General features: G+C 44.3%; 1 protein-coding gene across 1 annotated transcript; it reads right to left on the minus strand.

The window, feature by feature from the left end:
• Nucleotides 1-14,729: 14,729 nt before the first annotated feature.
• Nucleotides 14,730-16,240, minus strand: LOC147690071 (uncharacterized). The gene is made up of 2 exons (XM_086939462.1): nucleotides 16,081-16,240; nucleotides 14,730-15,790 (listed from the first exon to the last, which is right to left on the minus strand). Exons 1-2 carry the CDS (start codon nucleotides 16,238-16,240, stop codon nucleotides 14,730-14,732), a joined length of 1,221 nt encoding a protein of 406 aa, XP_086795588.1.
• Between the last annotated feature and the right edge of the window lie 363 nt (nucleotides 16,241-16,603).

Raw genomic sequence — 16,603 nt, forward strand, 5'->3', positions numbered from 1 at the left:
GCTTTATTTTGAAACTGCCTTTTGTTTCGCCTCATTTTGTGAGTGCTGAGTCTCCTTTCCAAGTGTTTCTTCTTGCTATGCTGAGTGCCTCTTCTTGCAACAGTCCAGGGGCAGCTTTCAAATTGGCGTATTTGGCAATAACAAGGAAAGAAGAAGGCGCTCCTGGGATCTTGGACTAAAACATTGCCTGATGCTGGAGAGTGGTATACAGATGCTGCAGAGTGGTATACTCCCTTTGAAAAACAGTTGCTAGTGTGTTACTGCGCTCTGATAGGCATTGGGAAAATTACAATAGGGCATAATGTAATTTTGAGACCTGAAATTTCTCTAATGCAGAGGTCTTCAAACTGTGTGGCTCGCCCCTCTGGTGGCGGGGTCATAGATGAGTTCCGGGGGGGGGGGGGGGCGCAAATGCCTCTGAAAGTACATGTAAATGAAGATGGCCTGGAAGTGCAGCAATGTTTATTTGCTGCATTTCCAGGCGGTCTTCATTCACTCCGAAGCCCTTGAAGTGAGATCAGAGTGCCGTGGGGCTGGAGGTCAGTGAGTGTGCTGCTGTGGGCTCAGCTGGGCAGTGTCTGAAGTCTTATCTGTGGCATGCCAGAGGTTTTCACAGGTCTTTAAAGCCCATTTGCATATTTACATACCTTTGTAAACTGGTTACCGAGGCTTCGTTTTGTTTCTGGTTCTAGTACCCCATGGGCCTCATCTGCCTATTCCTTACATTTGTATTTTACATTTACTAGTGTAAGAATGCACTTCATGAAAAGGAATATAAAGTAAGGTTGCCAAAAGAAAAATGCCAGCCATGTGTTGTTTAAAAAGCCTGCAAAGACCTCGTCTTGACACGAAATAGGGTTATAAAGAAAAAAAGTATGTATTCATTTGTAATGTGACTTTTCTGTCTTTGTTCCCTTTAATTATCAGTCATGAATCATTCAGGGCGCCCTAGAACACTATTAAAAGTGCTTTCTATTTATATTTGCTGTTCGAAGTACGCTCAGATAAGCGCTGAAAATACGGCTTTAGGTGACTGTTTATTTTTGTACGTCTATGACATCAAAATAATGAGCCAGCAAGCCTAATCATAAGACTGAAAGTTTGCTGCAGGATCAGCACAATATTTATTTCCTCCACCCTCGATCCCGGATTAACGCCATATTAGCTATAGTTTAACTTTTATCTGAATCCCTACGCCGCCACCAATAACATGCTGATTTACTTCAAGTGTCTGTGAATGCACCCTGCATTCAGACAACTCACTCCTCATTCTCACCCTTCACTTTCACGCTCACCTTGCACTCACAGCGCATAGTTATGGATTTCCTGCATTTGCCACATAATCCATCATCTCATGCATAATTTGCAGGTTTAAATAAAAACTTGTTTCTAGGTCAAATGGTTCAAAAGTTACTAAAAATGCAGCACAAATGTTACCTCACAGTGGAAGGCCCTTTCTAAAGGTTGATTGGCCATCTTTATGTTGCTTATTGCTATATGTGGGTGTTATTGTGGTACTTATGAGGGCCAATAAAAGCCAGGACACTGTTAACAAGTGCAACAATTGCTACATAATGCAGTAATGCTATCCCAAAATATGCAGCATAATTCTCCTTTGCTTTCTGCAGAATTTAGTCAGCACTGCTGCATAATCTGGCCTTCTCCTGCAGCATAATTCCAGCGACCCTGTTTATAGTGCTATGAGGTCCCAGCCTATAGCATAAAGCCCTGTGAATATGTAAGTCATTATTTTAAAACAGTATTTACATACTCTAAACTAGGCTGCTGCAAAATGATGCAGTGATTGAGATAAAACAAGTTCTTACGAAATATACTTTTTACTAATAAGTAATCAAACTGTATCTAATGCAGACAGTTTTGTAAGTGTCTTAACTATTCCAAATCTCAGCTGATAACACCCTTACATTACATCTAAAAAAGAATACATCTTTGCCACCATGACTCTTTAAGCAGAGCCACTGGAATTATTTAGCAGCAGGTTTGACTAAATTATGCAGCAAGAAAAGATAATTTATACGGCACAATGCGCCACATTTTGTGGTTAGCATTACTTCATTATTTTGTCACTTGAACTCAAGGTAATGCTGTCAGGGAAAATATTTCACCTCATTAGTACCAGTTTAACACCCAAATACAGCAGTAAGCAACTTCAAGATTACCAGTCAATTTTTGGAGTGGGCCACCCACTGCTCCTTAACACTTTGTGACGCTTTAAGTAACTTTTGTTGCGTTTGAGCTAGAATCAAGTTTTTTTTGTTGAAATCTGCAGATTATGTAGCAAATGCAGTAAACTGATAATTATGTGGAAAACGCTGCTGCTGCAGAAACTCATAATTCCAGTGGCTCTGGCTTTAAGTGACTCAATCAATTAATGACTGGTAAGAAGGCTGGTTTCTTTTTTAACTTTCTGCACTACCACCACACCCTTCCCTTTCAGGCACAGGCACCTCAAGGTCAGTATTAACCATTCAGTGGCAGTTATTTGTGAAAGCTGAGCCCATGGGGTGGCAGGTAGAAGGCCAGCAGGATTGCATTCAGATGCAGAGCCCTAATCCTCTCGATCCCGGGGGCCTCACAGTAATGGTCTAGGACACAGAGGAAAGGCGCGAGATTCATAAATATTGTGAAAGAGAAGGCCCAGAATAGGAAGCACTGTATGGGGACTCATATGTATTGTTTACAAATGGCCATAGACAGCTTCTTCAAAGAGATATCCCAAAGAAGGGGGCGATATAACTGTTTTAATTTTTTTAAGGGACAATTATTAGTGAAGCTGGTACTGCTGCTAAGTGTGTAAGTGGCCATTGATGGTTATCATTAAGGAAGCAGATGCACCAGGACTGAGGCCCAGGGATTTGAGAGGCCCACTGCATCACAGTTATGACTCTCTACCTTTAAAAAAGGGGCAACAGAGGTTATTTTCCTTTCAAGCATTAGGACTGAGGTGATGATCTGTCATGGTGGGGAAGAGGTAAAAGAGACAGAGGAGATAGCCTGCTACTCAGGACTGCGCTTATCATTAGTGCAGCAAGTGTAGTTGCATTGGGGTCAAAGAGTGTGAGGGGCTCACGACAGCCCAATTATGGGGAGCAGTTTGTTTGGGATAATATCAGTTTTTATTCGATACATTTGCTGTTTTATAAGTCTCATATTTAGTGCGGTCCATAAGCTATACAAAAAGTATTCCTGAAATCATCTCGTAAGCCCCACTCCCTACACGCAGCCATGTCCTTCCCGCTCTCCCAATCCTTGCCATAAAGGTTGCATGACCTCAAAGCTTTTTGCTTAGGGAGGGGCTCAGAGTAAAATATTTTGAAGACCTCTGCTCTAATGCAATGGGTAATGAGTTCTCCTAAGTCACATAGAACAGGACACAAGGAGAAAATGTGATCAAATGGAAGTGGGACATACAGGCAGAAACTACAGTGCTGCATGAGCAGGTGGCACAGGTCCCAGTGGAAGATACAGAGGTGTTACATGATGTGTCTGAGATACAAGAGGTTCCTGTAAAGTGGGCTAAGGAGTTGTGGCAAGAGATCGGGCAAATGTTACCTCAAAGCACAAAAGCACAGCTACTGTGTATCATGTAGATGCCAATTAGCCCATTACTTCACCAGAATGCTAGTTTAATTCTCTTGCAGACAAAAAAGCCAAACTCTCAGAGGCAGAGGTGGTGACGCAGGATTCTGGTTTGGTGGGAATGGCTAAGTGGGCACACCAAAAATGTGGACTCCTGGGAGAGAAATGCACTAACTGATGGACAGAGAATAAAGAGATGCACATTCCCTTATATTTCATAGGAACTGAGATTCCTATTAGTAAACATACACAACACAGACCAGTCTCACAGATAGTGAGAGGTCAGTTGGAGAGAGTAAAATTACCAGATTACATTGGGGCCATGCCAAATAGTCAAGAGTGTCAAAATGTATGTGCAATAGTGGATACGTCTTCAGCAGTGTGTGGAGGAATAGTCAGAAGGGGGGCTTCCCCAGTCCTTACTGTGCGAGGGAAAGAAGGGTTTGGCTCCACGACCTAGGAACTCAGAGGCCAAAGTGTGGGAGAATCCTCCAATCATCCCCAGAACAAGCAGAGATCCTTGCAGATAGAAAAGACAAAACTTTGTCATCAGACACGTAAAAGGAGAACATGTGTTTTCTGAAATTTTTCTTTGCAAGAATAGTTATACTTGCGTGTTATAGAGAGGAATTGAAGACTGTGATGGCACGCCCGAGTGTAGGGAGGATAAAGTGGTTATCCTTTATAAGGGAGCAGGCGTCCAGGATTGCCATGGAGAACCTCTGGTCCAACCCGGAGGACACATGCAAATCTATCTCTAAGAAAACCCTGGCTGAGTCTATAAAATATTTCAACTTAGAAGAGGTCCTTCGTTCAGCCAGGTCTTCTAGTCTCACCGACACCTTTTTGGATTTTAAAAATGCCTACAGCTTTGAGAAGGAATTAGACAGCATAGAACCTGTTTTAGCAAAAAAACTGTATCTACAGTTTAGATATGGCACACTACCCCTCCACTCTTATACTAATAAATGGAAAGCGGGTCCAGTTCACCCTTGCCCAGGCTGCAACGATCCAAATGAATCCCTAATCCATGTGATATTGTTTTGTCCTGCTTATTTTGCTAGCAGGAAAAAATGGATTTTACAGCTATGTAAGAACCTAGGAGTCAGGAACCATGTAGAGTTTTTTAGAATTTTAAAATCCGATACTAATACACTAATAGTTACTGCTATGTCTAAATTCTTGTTTTCAATGTGGCTAATTAGACGGAGATTGACTCAGTAGTATTAAGCTACTCTAACTCAGCAAGATCATGCTTCTACTGCGTTCTGAAATACCGTTCTGAAATACTTAATCAATGCATTTTTTTGCTGTAGTGGTTTTTTTTTTCTCCCATCACCCTAAAAACCACATACTAACTGCTTTTATTCAAAATGAGAATTAATTGTGTATTATTTTATTATTGTAAATGTATTTTTCATTATTTGATGTACTTTTATGGTTCTTAAACAAACCGAAATAAAGTTAATTTGATAAGTTATACTTGTTTGTTTCCAAGATCATACTGTGTTGTGTTGGTGCATTGGATGTCCTGCCCTGATGTCTGGCTGCCTGTGTCTGAGTAGGGCCGTGAGTGTCTGGAAGCCCCCAACCCTGAAATGACCGTCTGACAGCACAGACTGATGCCTATGCTCATGCTTTTGGTGAATAAACAAGATGATCCAGCTTGATGAAAATGGTTATTTCCAAGACAGAATATATAAGACTGTCCTCGTACATTTGAATGACAAATATTAAAGGATATCATTTTAAATATAACAGGAGGGCCGTGTACATTCACGCAGTTTGTACTGATGATGTTTTGATTAAATCCAGCATTTCACACCCAGAGTTTAAGATAAATAGCTCAGTTTGATGAAGATATTGTTTTATTATTCTGCGAATCATTGATTGTCTTAGACAGAATATATGAACGTGGGCGCTTCTACAGTAGAGGTTTCAGGATTAGCCATTTAAAACTGTAGGAGCATTAATCAGTTAACATGTTTGATGGTTTGTGTATTTCTCAAACATTTATTTCTGTAGCTGAGTTAATATTAGATATATATGAGTTATTTTAGGTGGAATGATCATAGTAATATGTTATGATTTTTTATGTCACTATTTTAATGTGTGCCTAATTTTAAATTCATGCTTTCACCTAAAAAAGTTGATTTTAGATATGTATGTTATTAGAGTCAAAGGTCATGGGGTGGAGTGTTGTGCTATATGCATTTATATGTATTGTGAGATTGTGATGATCTTTAACTCTATGTGTTTTAACTGATGGCCATTTTGAATGTACATCATTTTGTGCCTTCTTACGGCTTCTGAGTTTGATGTTTTTCTTTCTGCACAGCACAGAGCAAAACAGCCTTGTTGGAACAGAACGTGTGGGATGTGAGTTTGAAAGCATGATAGAGGAATGTACTTCTATGTCCCGGAGACAAAACACAGAGGGCTGGCCAGCTTCCGACTTGACCTTGAAACAGACCGGTATGGTCAGCCTTGGTTTTGCAACAAGTGAAGGGAGGGGAAATTTCTAGAAGTCTCTCTCTGTGTTAGTAAAGGTAGTAAAGACAGGAAGTTTTCGTGCTCAGACAGAAGCTCACTCGTGGGGTGGATGCACCTTCATTGGGAAATGTATTGCTCTCCTATTGAGATTTATGGAGGACTGAAAGGGCTTCCCACTCAAGATGACCAGAATGGTGTGTTCAACTCAAATTGTTATGCGTAGCCTATACGTTTCATTGCTCTGTGATGTTTTCATGTTGTGTATACATGCTCCTTATATTTGGCTCTTTCATTTGACAGTGTTTATTCCTAGCCTATCAGTGCTTGTTTCTTGCATTAGACATCCATTATTACTATTTGCTTGTGTTTTACTTTCTTGCATTTGACTCGTGAATATTCCATTATTATTATTATTATTATTATTATTAGTATTATTATTATTAATATTATTATCTGCTTATGTTTTACTTTCTTACATTTGACTTGTGCATGTTCCATTATTATTATCTGATTGTGTTTTATCTCAAGCATTGGATTGCTTGTGAGTGTTGTATTATTACTTGCTTGTGCACATATATATCTAAATACATTTGCATGTTGTTTTTCCAGTTGCATTTGACATTTGGGAAAGTCTTTTTGTTAAAGAGTGTAGTATTAATAAAATTCCATGCTTTATTTTGAAACTGCTTTTTGATTTGCCTCATTTTGTGAGCGCTGAGTCTCTTTTCAAAGTGTTTCTTCTTGCTTTGCTGAGTCCCTCTTCTTGGAAGTGCCGAATTTCTTTTATTTGGAAGTGTAATGCAAGACCATTGCCTCCACTGCACTGCTACATGGCTAGATACTCCTTGTCTAATGTCACTATCTCCTTAACAAAACATAATCATTTAACAACTAAGTCCTGGTGACTCGTATCACTTGCCTACCTCCACTCAGACTGTTACAAAAATAATATTCATTAATATAAACATTCATGAAAAACTCACTCCACTGTATTATCAGCAGGCACTGGTAAAGCCAGTAGGTCTGGCAGTGGCTGCTTGTTGTTTTTGCAAACGTTTTGTGAAGTGTTATTCTTGAGAGATCTGTGGAGGCCCCACCAACATAAAAATAAACATTGGCTAAATATAACATATTTTTAGTCTCAAAAAGCACACATTTCCATGATACTCCCTGGCACTGATGGAAACTACTCTGTGCAGATGTGCTCCTTGTGAAGGAGCAGAATTCTGCCACTCATAATGGGGTTAGCCAAAAGGTGTAGCCAATGGCTACAGAAGGCTGACTCACTGCTCCATGCAGCACTGGATAAGAGAAATATGTGAATGACATAACAACAGACCAATAGATGAATAGGGCTTACTAAAACAAATTATAATTGTATTATATCATTTTAGTAAGATCAAAAGGTCAGGCCTAAGCATGTCTAGTCCTTTCACAGAAATGCCCAATGTCTGCTGACCACATAAAAATATTAATCAGAGGGCAGATTAGTGTGCTGATCAATAAGGGAAGTTCTGTCAACTGTTGCAACTGCACCTGCACATGCACTGGTACTTGAGTCACTTCCACGCCTCAAAACAAGCAAAAGAGCTGTATGCACTGTGATATGCTCTATGTTATGACACGGCCAAAATACCCCAGAGGAAAAGCTCACCTGCTTCAACGTGCCCAGGGTTCCTTGGCAGCGTGATGGTGGATAATGAAACTGCTTTTAAAGGCAACACTTTTTTTTAAATTATGAAGTGACCTTCCTTCTCCAAAATTCCTACACTGGGCTGTAAATAAAAATGGTATGTTATGGTATAATTACAGTTGTTTCTGCACTTTTATTGATCATTACTATTAGCCACAGTAAGGCGAAAAGTGAAACTAGAAATGTGTATTCTTTTCACACTCCCAAGTTTGGTTCTGATTGATGTGTCCTAGGCAGTGTTGGACTGGCCTGTCGGGCACTCTCACTGCCAAGTGAACAGGCTTAAAAGAGCCATTGTGTGAATTTTATTTTGAACTATATCACAAACCATGGGACAAAATTAGACAGACCTACTCACTGGTTGTTAGATCTGGGGGTCTCTAGTCGGCAATGGTATTCACCTTTGTCCAAATAGAGACCCTTACTTCCAAGTCATGATAAGGGGATTACACTCCTAATAACCCCTGGTCACCCCCTTGATAGCTTGGCACGAGCAGACAGGCTTATCTCAGAGGCAGTGTGTTAAGCATTTGTGAATATACACAGTAATACAGTGAAAGCACTACAGATGGACACAACACAGGTTTTATAAAAATAAGTATTCTTTATATAGACTTAACACAAGACCACAAACGACAGAAATCCACAAACCTATACTTAAACTTGACTTAAAGATGCTAAACCTTGCTTAATTCAAGTTAATGATTAATGCGACAAAGTTCTCAACAAAGTACTTGGATGCGTAACGCAAAGTGAACAAAAGGCTCACAAAAGGGGAGATGCGTAGGTTCCGTGATCCAGGGGAAACAATGCGTCGTGCCTCAATGCTTGCGCAAAGTAGGGGATGCGTCGTGATCCATACCGGTGCGGAGGTGATGCGTAGATTCTCGGCCTGCGGGCCCGTTGCGGTGCGCAAGATGGCACCTTGATGCAATGCGATGATCCGGTTGCGATGCGAGAAGATGGCGCCCTTGATGCGGCGATGCGACGATGATGCGAAGACACCCTGGCAGCCTTGCGACGACTCTGTTCTTTAGAGCCGCAACAGGCCCTGCGTCACGCTTCTCCGGGGATGCGATGGCGACTCTCTCGATGGCGTCACGCTTCTCCGGTGATGCAACAGCAGGCAGCTTTGACAAAGACACGCTTCCAGGAAGATGCGGCGCGGTTCTCTGGCGATGCGACGATCTCAGCTGCGGTGGCGACGCGCTTCCTCTCGATGCGTCGCGCTTCCAGCTCCCAGCGACACACAAATGTCTCTAGATAGAATTCCAGCAAGGAAATTCACAGGGGGAGCTGGTGGTGAAGTCTTTTGTCCCTGAGACTTCAGCAGGAGGCAAGCGCAAGTTCAAGCCCTTGGAGAATATTCTGTAGATGATGAAAGTCCTTAAAAAGTTCCTTCTCCTTTCCCTTGGCAATGAAGCAACCACTGCAGGCCAACCCAGCAAACAGCACACTGGCAGAGGGGCAGTCCAAACTCCTGCAGCTTCCTTTGGTTCTTCTCCTTGGCAAAAGATTTCTTGTTTCCAGAAGTGATCTAAAGTTCTAGGGACTGGGTCCCAATATTTATACCCCAACATCCTTTGTTCTCTGAAGGCAGAGAGGCCTCTGCCTAGTCCAAACTAGTTCCTGAGCACTTTGTTTACGTGACTCCTTCCTTCTATTGACTGTGCAGGGCAGAGACATCAGACGCCCCACAGGAGGTGGAGCCAGCACAGGGGAGGGAAGTCACAGCTCTGGAGCACTTTGTTGACATGATTCCTTTTCTCCTTTCACAGTGCTGGGCAGAGACATCAGACAAGCCACAGGGGCTGGAGCCACCATTGTAGAGGGAAGGCCCAGCCCTATTCAGGTCCCAGGTGCAACTCCTCCCTCCCATTTAGATGCAGATCTCTCTATTCACCACTGGGCTGCCTCAGTCTGTCTCCTGGAATCCCCCAGTCCTGTCACTCACAAACCCAGACAAGGAATACACAGCCTAGCATAGGCAGGCCTGAACAGTTAGGCAAGAAAATACCTACTTTCTAAAAGTGGTATTTTCAAACACAGAATGTTAAAACCAATATTACTAAAAGATGTATTTTATCATTCTGAGTTCAGGCATACTAAATTCGAATTTCTACCATGTTCTCTGAGTCAGTTAGATTATTAGAATATAATAATCTAACTGCCCATTCTAGCCTATGGAGAACAGGTAGCCTTGCAATAGTGAAAAACAAAAGTGGCTGTAATTCACTATTAGGACATTCTACACACACAAAGGCATGTCCTACCTTATACTTACAATGCACCCTGCCCTTGGGCCACCCATAGGGGTGACTGATATGAAGCAAAGGGAAGGTTTAGGGACTGGCAAGTGGGTGCACTTGTCAAGTCGACATGGCAGTACTAGACTGCACACAGGCCTTGCAACGGCAGGCCTGAGACACACTTTACAAGCTGCTTCTGTGGGTGGCACAACCAGTGCTGCAAGCCCACCAGGAGCATTTGATTTACAAGTCCTGGGCATACATGGTGCACTGTACTAGGGTCTGACAAGTAAATCAAATAACCCAATCATGGAATCACTAATCAACACATCAATTTAACATAGGGAGCAATTGCACTGTGGCACTCATTAGCAGTGGCACAGTGCCCAAAACATATAAACAGCAAAAACATATCAAAACAGAGGAGGCAATCCGTCAAAAATGGTGCCAGGTCTTACAATGGTCCTTGCAAGCGGGCTCCTCTGGCAGTGCCAGTGTGACATCTTCTGCAGAGTAAAGGGCTAATATGCAATTCTGCCAGCGGCAAAAATACATTCTCATTGACCTCACGCCTGTGGGTGAGCAAAGATGCCAGTGACTCTCGTGCAAACAAGGACAATTGCCCCCCATACCAATGGGTAGGTACCAAAATAATGCCAGAATTGGAATTCAGAGTCCATAGACTCTTGGGTCCCGGTGCCTCTGCACCTGCTGTACTTTTCATAGCTGCGCCCCTGCTCCACACACCATACTGGTAGTTGCTCATTTCCACCAGAACTGTTAGCTATTAAGTGTCCTGCTGCTCCTTAGAGCCAGAGCTGCACTATATGAAATACTTAAAATTGTGTATTAGTCATACTGACATTGGCATGTGCACGAATCAGCACATACAGAAATCAGCACAAAGTTTTAACATCTACATTACTTTGCATGGAGAATACTACTGTTTGTTTTCAGCTTAAGGAATCAGTGCCAAAGTGTTTATTCATCTCCGCCTGTCACGATTTCATACAAGCAACATTTGTGTACAGGAGCTCGCAAACAGAAAACAAGCATTAGCAAAGCCAATAGGTCTGACTTGCATTTTCAGTCCTGGCTAAACATTAAAAAATATTATACAAGACAGTGGTCCCTACTTGTGGACAGAATAATGTACAGAACCAATAATCATACACCTGATAAGTGTTATGTCTTTTGTCCAGCCGGACAAGAATTTTATTTTAGCGTTCTAGTTGGTAAAACCCCTTATGCAATATGATATTGAAATTTTGTGAAATGCAATGGTGTGGTTTTAAGAATTTGCGTCTGTAACACTGACCACAAGTACACAGACAGACTTTTGCTTTGCCCTTTTGGCCATTCTTTTCGTTGTTTTGTCTTGAATGATGTGGGTCACGGCTGTGCCCACTTGTTATTAATTTGTTCATACATCTTGTTATACCAACTAGAACGCTAAAATAAAATTCTTGTCCGGCTGGACAAAAGACATAACACTTAACAGGTGTATGATTATTGGTTCTGTACATTATTTTGTCCACAAGTAGGGACCACTGTCTTGTATAATATGATACTGCCCAAGGTCCCTATGGCATACCTTTTGGGTTCACTTGTTTTTTTGTAAACATAAACATTAAAAAAGCCTGTTGCAGTGGAAAAATAAAAAGTGCTCTCGGCATTTACAATTGCAATTACAGTGCATTTATGAGCTAAGAAATTTAGGGCCAGATGTAGGTAGCCCAATACCGGTCGGTAACGGCCAAAATTACCGAATTTCGGTCATTACCGACCGGTATTGGTCTTCGGAGATGTAGGAGCCCAAAAAAGACAGATTCGGTAAATACGAATCGGTAAATACCGAATCGGATGTTACTGAATCGGTATTTACCGATTCGGTATTTACAGAATCGGAAAATAGCAAATTCTTATTTACCGAATCGGTAAATAAGAAATGGTAAAAAATGAAAATAGAGATGTAGGTAACTTTTAAAATACCGAATTTTATGAAATTCGGTATTTAAGAGTCGGTAATTACCATGGATTGAAAGCAGGTGGTAACCAAGTGCAGGCTATAAAAAAGGCCCCAAAATGCAACAGTGTGACCAGAATGGCGGCATTCTATGTGATAGCAAGGCGGCTATGGCTACAGGCAGCAGGAGAGAGGATCTGGAGACGGGAGGAGCAAGTCTACAGACAGTGGATCACGGTCTTCCAACTTACTGAGGCAGAGATCTTGCAAAGGTACAGGCTACACCACCACATCATCCTGGACTTGATTAGGGGCCTGCACCCACTCCTGGAGCACCCAACACCAAGGGCGCACGCCATCCCGCCCCATGTGCAGGTGCTCTGTAGCCTACACCTGCTTGCATCTGGGAGTTACCAGGGGTGATAGCTGCGGTAGCTGGGTGTCCCAGAGCTGCTTGTCCCGTTTCTTCCAGAAGTTCCTGGAGGCCATGATGCAGAGAATGCATCATTACATCAACTTCCCTGACATACCTTAGAGAAGGTATGGATACCAATCGTCCCCAGGCCCTGGTCCTCCTCGACCTGTACGCCGCCTTCGACACGGTGGACCACTCCATCTTACTTTCCCATGTCGGGGCGGCCGGGGTCGGCGGAGTAGCCCTGGTCTAGCTATCCTCCTTCCTAAGGGACCGCACCCAGCAAGTGCGGCTGGGCGAGTTCTCGGCTGAGCCCTGCAAAGTTCCATGTGGGGTTCCCCAGGGTTCCTCCCTTTCCCCACTACTTTTCAATCTCTACATTGCCCCTCTTATTTTTGCCCTTCAACAAATGGAGGTCTCCGTATTTAATTATGCGGATGACCTCCAGCTCATATTCAATCTTTCCTCATCCCCTGATCCTATATCCAATTTTCAAACCATCATGATTTTCATCCGGGACTGGATGAGCCACAACCACCTGAAAATTAACCCGGACAAAACCGAACTGGTTTTGACAGGTGGTTGTGCCAGTCCCTGGTCCTCTCTCTTTTGGCCCCCTTCCTTGGGTTCCCCTCCTTCCCCCTCCCCTTCCGTCAAAGTGCTCGGTTTCAAGATCAATGATCAACTCATTCTGCACTCCCAGGTGAGCTCGGTGGTGTCCTCTTCTTTCCTTTCCCTCCGCACCATCCGCAAGGTATCCCGCTTCTTCTCTTTCCCCGCCCTAAAACTTATTGTACTGGCTATGGTCGTTTCTAAATTAGACTATGGCAACGCCTTATACTGTGGTATGCCCGCCTACAGTGTTCGACGGCTTCAACTGGTGCAGAACCAGGCCGCTCGACTAGTCTATAAGCTGGCCAAGTCACATCATGTTACTCCGCTCTTGAAATTCCTGCATTGGCTCCCTATTCGCGAACGCTCACTGTTCAAGATGGGTTGTATTACCTTTCAGGCTCACTCAGGATCCGCCCCGGCCTTTATCTCCTCTGAGATAAAGCTCTACACCCCGGCCAGAGAATTACGATCATCTTCCCAACACCTGCTGGCTGTCCCCCGGTTTCGTCAAAAAAAATGGGGTGGCTCCAAATTCTCCACCTTGCCCCTACTTTCTGGAATTCACTTCCGTTTCAACTTAGGTCCCTCTCGCAATATCCTCTGTTCCGAAAAGCATTAAAACTTTTCTTTTCTCACAAGCCTTCCCCCAATAAGTTTCTTTCTGTCTCCTGGCCCCTTCCTGGTATTAGAGGCTTCGTGAACCACAGCGCCATCAAACCGTCAGGTGTACGTGCGCTTTAGAAGTGATTTAAACTTAAACTTAAACTCATGAGGAACTGCTAAAGACCAAGACTGACTTCTATCAACTGGCACAGTTCCCACATGTCATCGGCTGTATTGATGGGACACACATCCCAATCTGCCCACCTGCAGCCACAGAGTACATTTACAGAAACAGAAAGTCAAGCCACTCTATCAATGTGCAGGTAATCTGTGCTGTTTCCAACATAATCACAGACATTGTGGCCAAATTCCCAGGAAGCACCCACGACTCCTACATCTTTCAGAACAGTGGGATGTACACACGCCTGACAGCGGGGTAATTCGTAGAAGGATACCTGCTAGGTAAAACACTGTGAAACACCCTGATAGATATTGCAAATGTATGTGTTGTTGCGCATGTGATTAATGGCTCTCTCATTTCCACATAGGTGATAGCGCATATGCAGTCCGCTCGTTCATCCTGACACCCTACCTGAACCCATCAACCCCGAGCGAGAGACGATACAACTTGGCACACAAATCTACTAGGAACTTTGTGGAGCGCACCTTTGGGCTGTTAAAAAGCAGGTTCCGCTGCCTCCACAAAAGCAGCGGCGCACGTCAGTACTCACCACTCATCTGCTGTAAGATCATTGCAACTTGCGCAATGTTGCACAACCTTGCTACAAAGAAAGGTACAGAAGTGGAATTAAGTGATTATGAGGACCACGATGATGAATGTGCACAGCCTGAGACCAACACAGCAGGAGTGGTGCCAGCAACAGATGGGAGACAGAGACGAGAAGAGATCACACGCAACTACTTCTAAGTAAGTAAAGATACACAGCCAGGTGTAGTATGTACCCAACGTAGTTTAATTTTTTGGCACTACGCCAGTACACAAAGGCACCAATGTGCGAAACAAATTGTATCCATCCATACTGGGAGTCCTGGGTTACTTTCCCATTGCAGGTCAGGGAGTGTGGGCAGCATTAGTTATTTGCGTCCACGCCTACCGGTGCCAGATGAAATGGTCTGGCTGTCCTCACTGGGTGTGTGAGCTGTGGCAGCCCCATGGAGCCTGCTGCTCCTCCGTGTGTCAGTAATAGGAGGGGTTGTCATGCTGCTGCTACTGGTGCTCTCCTCACTCTCATCCACATCCAGAGCAACAGTATGTGCCGACTGCGCAGTAAGCAGCACCTCAACAGCACTTGTCACCCTCACAAGGCCCCTGGAGACTTCACTGCTGCTGTGTGCCAGTCCCTCCTGCATGTTTACATATCGCCTGCAAAACAGGGAAGTGGCAGTGGCCAGGCGGTTGACTGCATTTGTGTGTTGTTGTGCTTGCTGCCTGTCCTTCCGCCTTGTTGCCCTGTCCTGGTCAAGCTTGGTGCACAAGAGCAGCACGGACTGGGACATGTCCTGCATGCCCCCAGCCATCTCTCTCATGCCTGCTGCCATCTCTCTGTTTTCCTCCACCATTGAGCTGATGCCCTTTCTTATGTTTGCCATGTTCTCATTCAGGTGCCTCATCTGGCGTTGCACCGACTTGATGGCCTTCCCATGCATACGCTGTATTTTAACCATGCTACCCTCCAGTCCACGGAAGACACTGGGACCCTCACCATGTTGCGAATCACTGCTGTCTCTGGGCCTGCGGCGTCTGGTACCTGTGCGGGCCCCCTCGGTGCTGGACTGCTGATTGGCAGTGCTTTCTTCACCAGCCACGGTTGGTGTATCACCCCACACCGTGCCACCTGCTGATGGCTCCATTTCCACTAGTTTGGCAACTACATGCCTCTTGCTTTTTTGGACTTCAGGTGTTCTGTTAGCCGGGGACGCAATCAGTTCAGGTGAGGGCAGGAGTAGAGGGGAGCCAAAATGCTCTGGGGAGGCCTGCAGCTGTGGTGACGTTTGAAGGTCTTGGGAGGCTGGCTGTGCTGTTGGTGCACCAGTTTCCTGTGTGGTATTCCCTGCACGTGTTCTTGCCTCCTGTGTGTCTTCCCTCTGTGGTGCACTGCCTTCCTTCTCCTTGTTACGCCTGCGAGATGTCTCGCCTGTGGACAGAAATTCGTATATTAGCTCTGTGGTCCTGCAGCACTGCTTATACAATTACATTCTAATCTCTGAAACACTATTGCCTCAGCTTGCTTATCACTGATGTGTGTTTCATGCCTTGTTGTTTGGTATGCTGTCTGACATGGTAGGTGTTTCAATGACTACATCTCCCATAATGCATTGCTGGTGTATATTGCTACCTCTACTGGAGTGGAGTTAACACTACCACATAGGGGAAGGGGAAAGGGAAGGGGATGGGGTGGGGGTGATGGCTGTGCATGCTTCTTACCTTTTCTGGTGGCAGCTTGGGTTGAGGTGTCTGCATCTCCAATCCCACAGACGCTGTCTGGTTCAATTGTGGACTCCACCAGCTTCTCCGGCTCAGTCAGGGCAGGTGCCCTGTTCCTCCCTCCTCCTGTCAGATTTGCCTGTTTGTGGAGCTCAGCCATCTTTCGCTTTGTCAAGCTCCTGAGGTCGTACCACCTCTTCTTCAGGGCGTCAATCTCCCGTGGGGTCACTCCGATGGCATTTACTTTTGACTGTATTGCCAGCAAATCTTCCATTTGGCAGATTCTGCCACCAGCAGGGACTGCTTTCCAAACAATTTCTGGTGTTCCTTTACTACCTCCTCCACGAGGACCTGCAGCTCCATGGTGCTGAATTTGATTTTCCTCTTCCTCTCTGCACCTTCCCTCTCAGTGTCTTTGTTTGCCATTTTTTCTGTTTCCTAGGAGTAAAGTTTTCCTGTGGCTCAAGGGCTCAGCTCTGCTCTCACAGCCTCTCCAGCAGCTTCTGATTGCTTGCACCTGCAT

Source organism: Lissotriton vulgaris, chromosome 9 (genome assembly GCF_964263255.1).
Source record: "Lissotriton vulgaris chromosome 9, aLisVul1.2, whole genome shotgun sequence".
NCBI classification, from domain to species: domain Eukaryota; kingdom Metazoa; phylum Chordata; class Amphibia; order Caudata; family Salamandridae; genus Lissotriton; species Lissotriton vulgaris.

Excerpts from the sequence above, each read along its gene's own strand:
- LOC147690071 (XM_086939462.1), bottom strand. The coding sequence starts at position 16,240 with ATGGCTGAGCTCCACAAACAGGCAAATCTGACAGGAGGAGGGAGGAAC. Across the intron at positions 15,791-16,080 it reads CCAAGCTGCCACCAGAAAAG|GCGAGACATCTCGCAGGCGT; the intron begins GTAAGAAGCATG and ends TTCTGTCCACAG.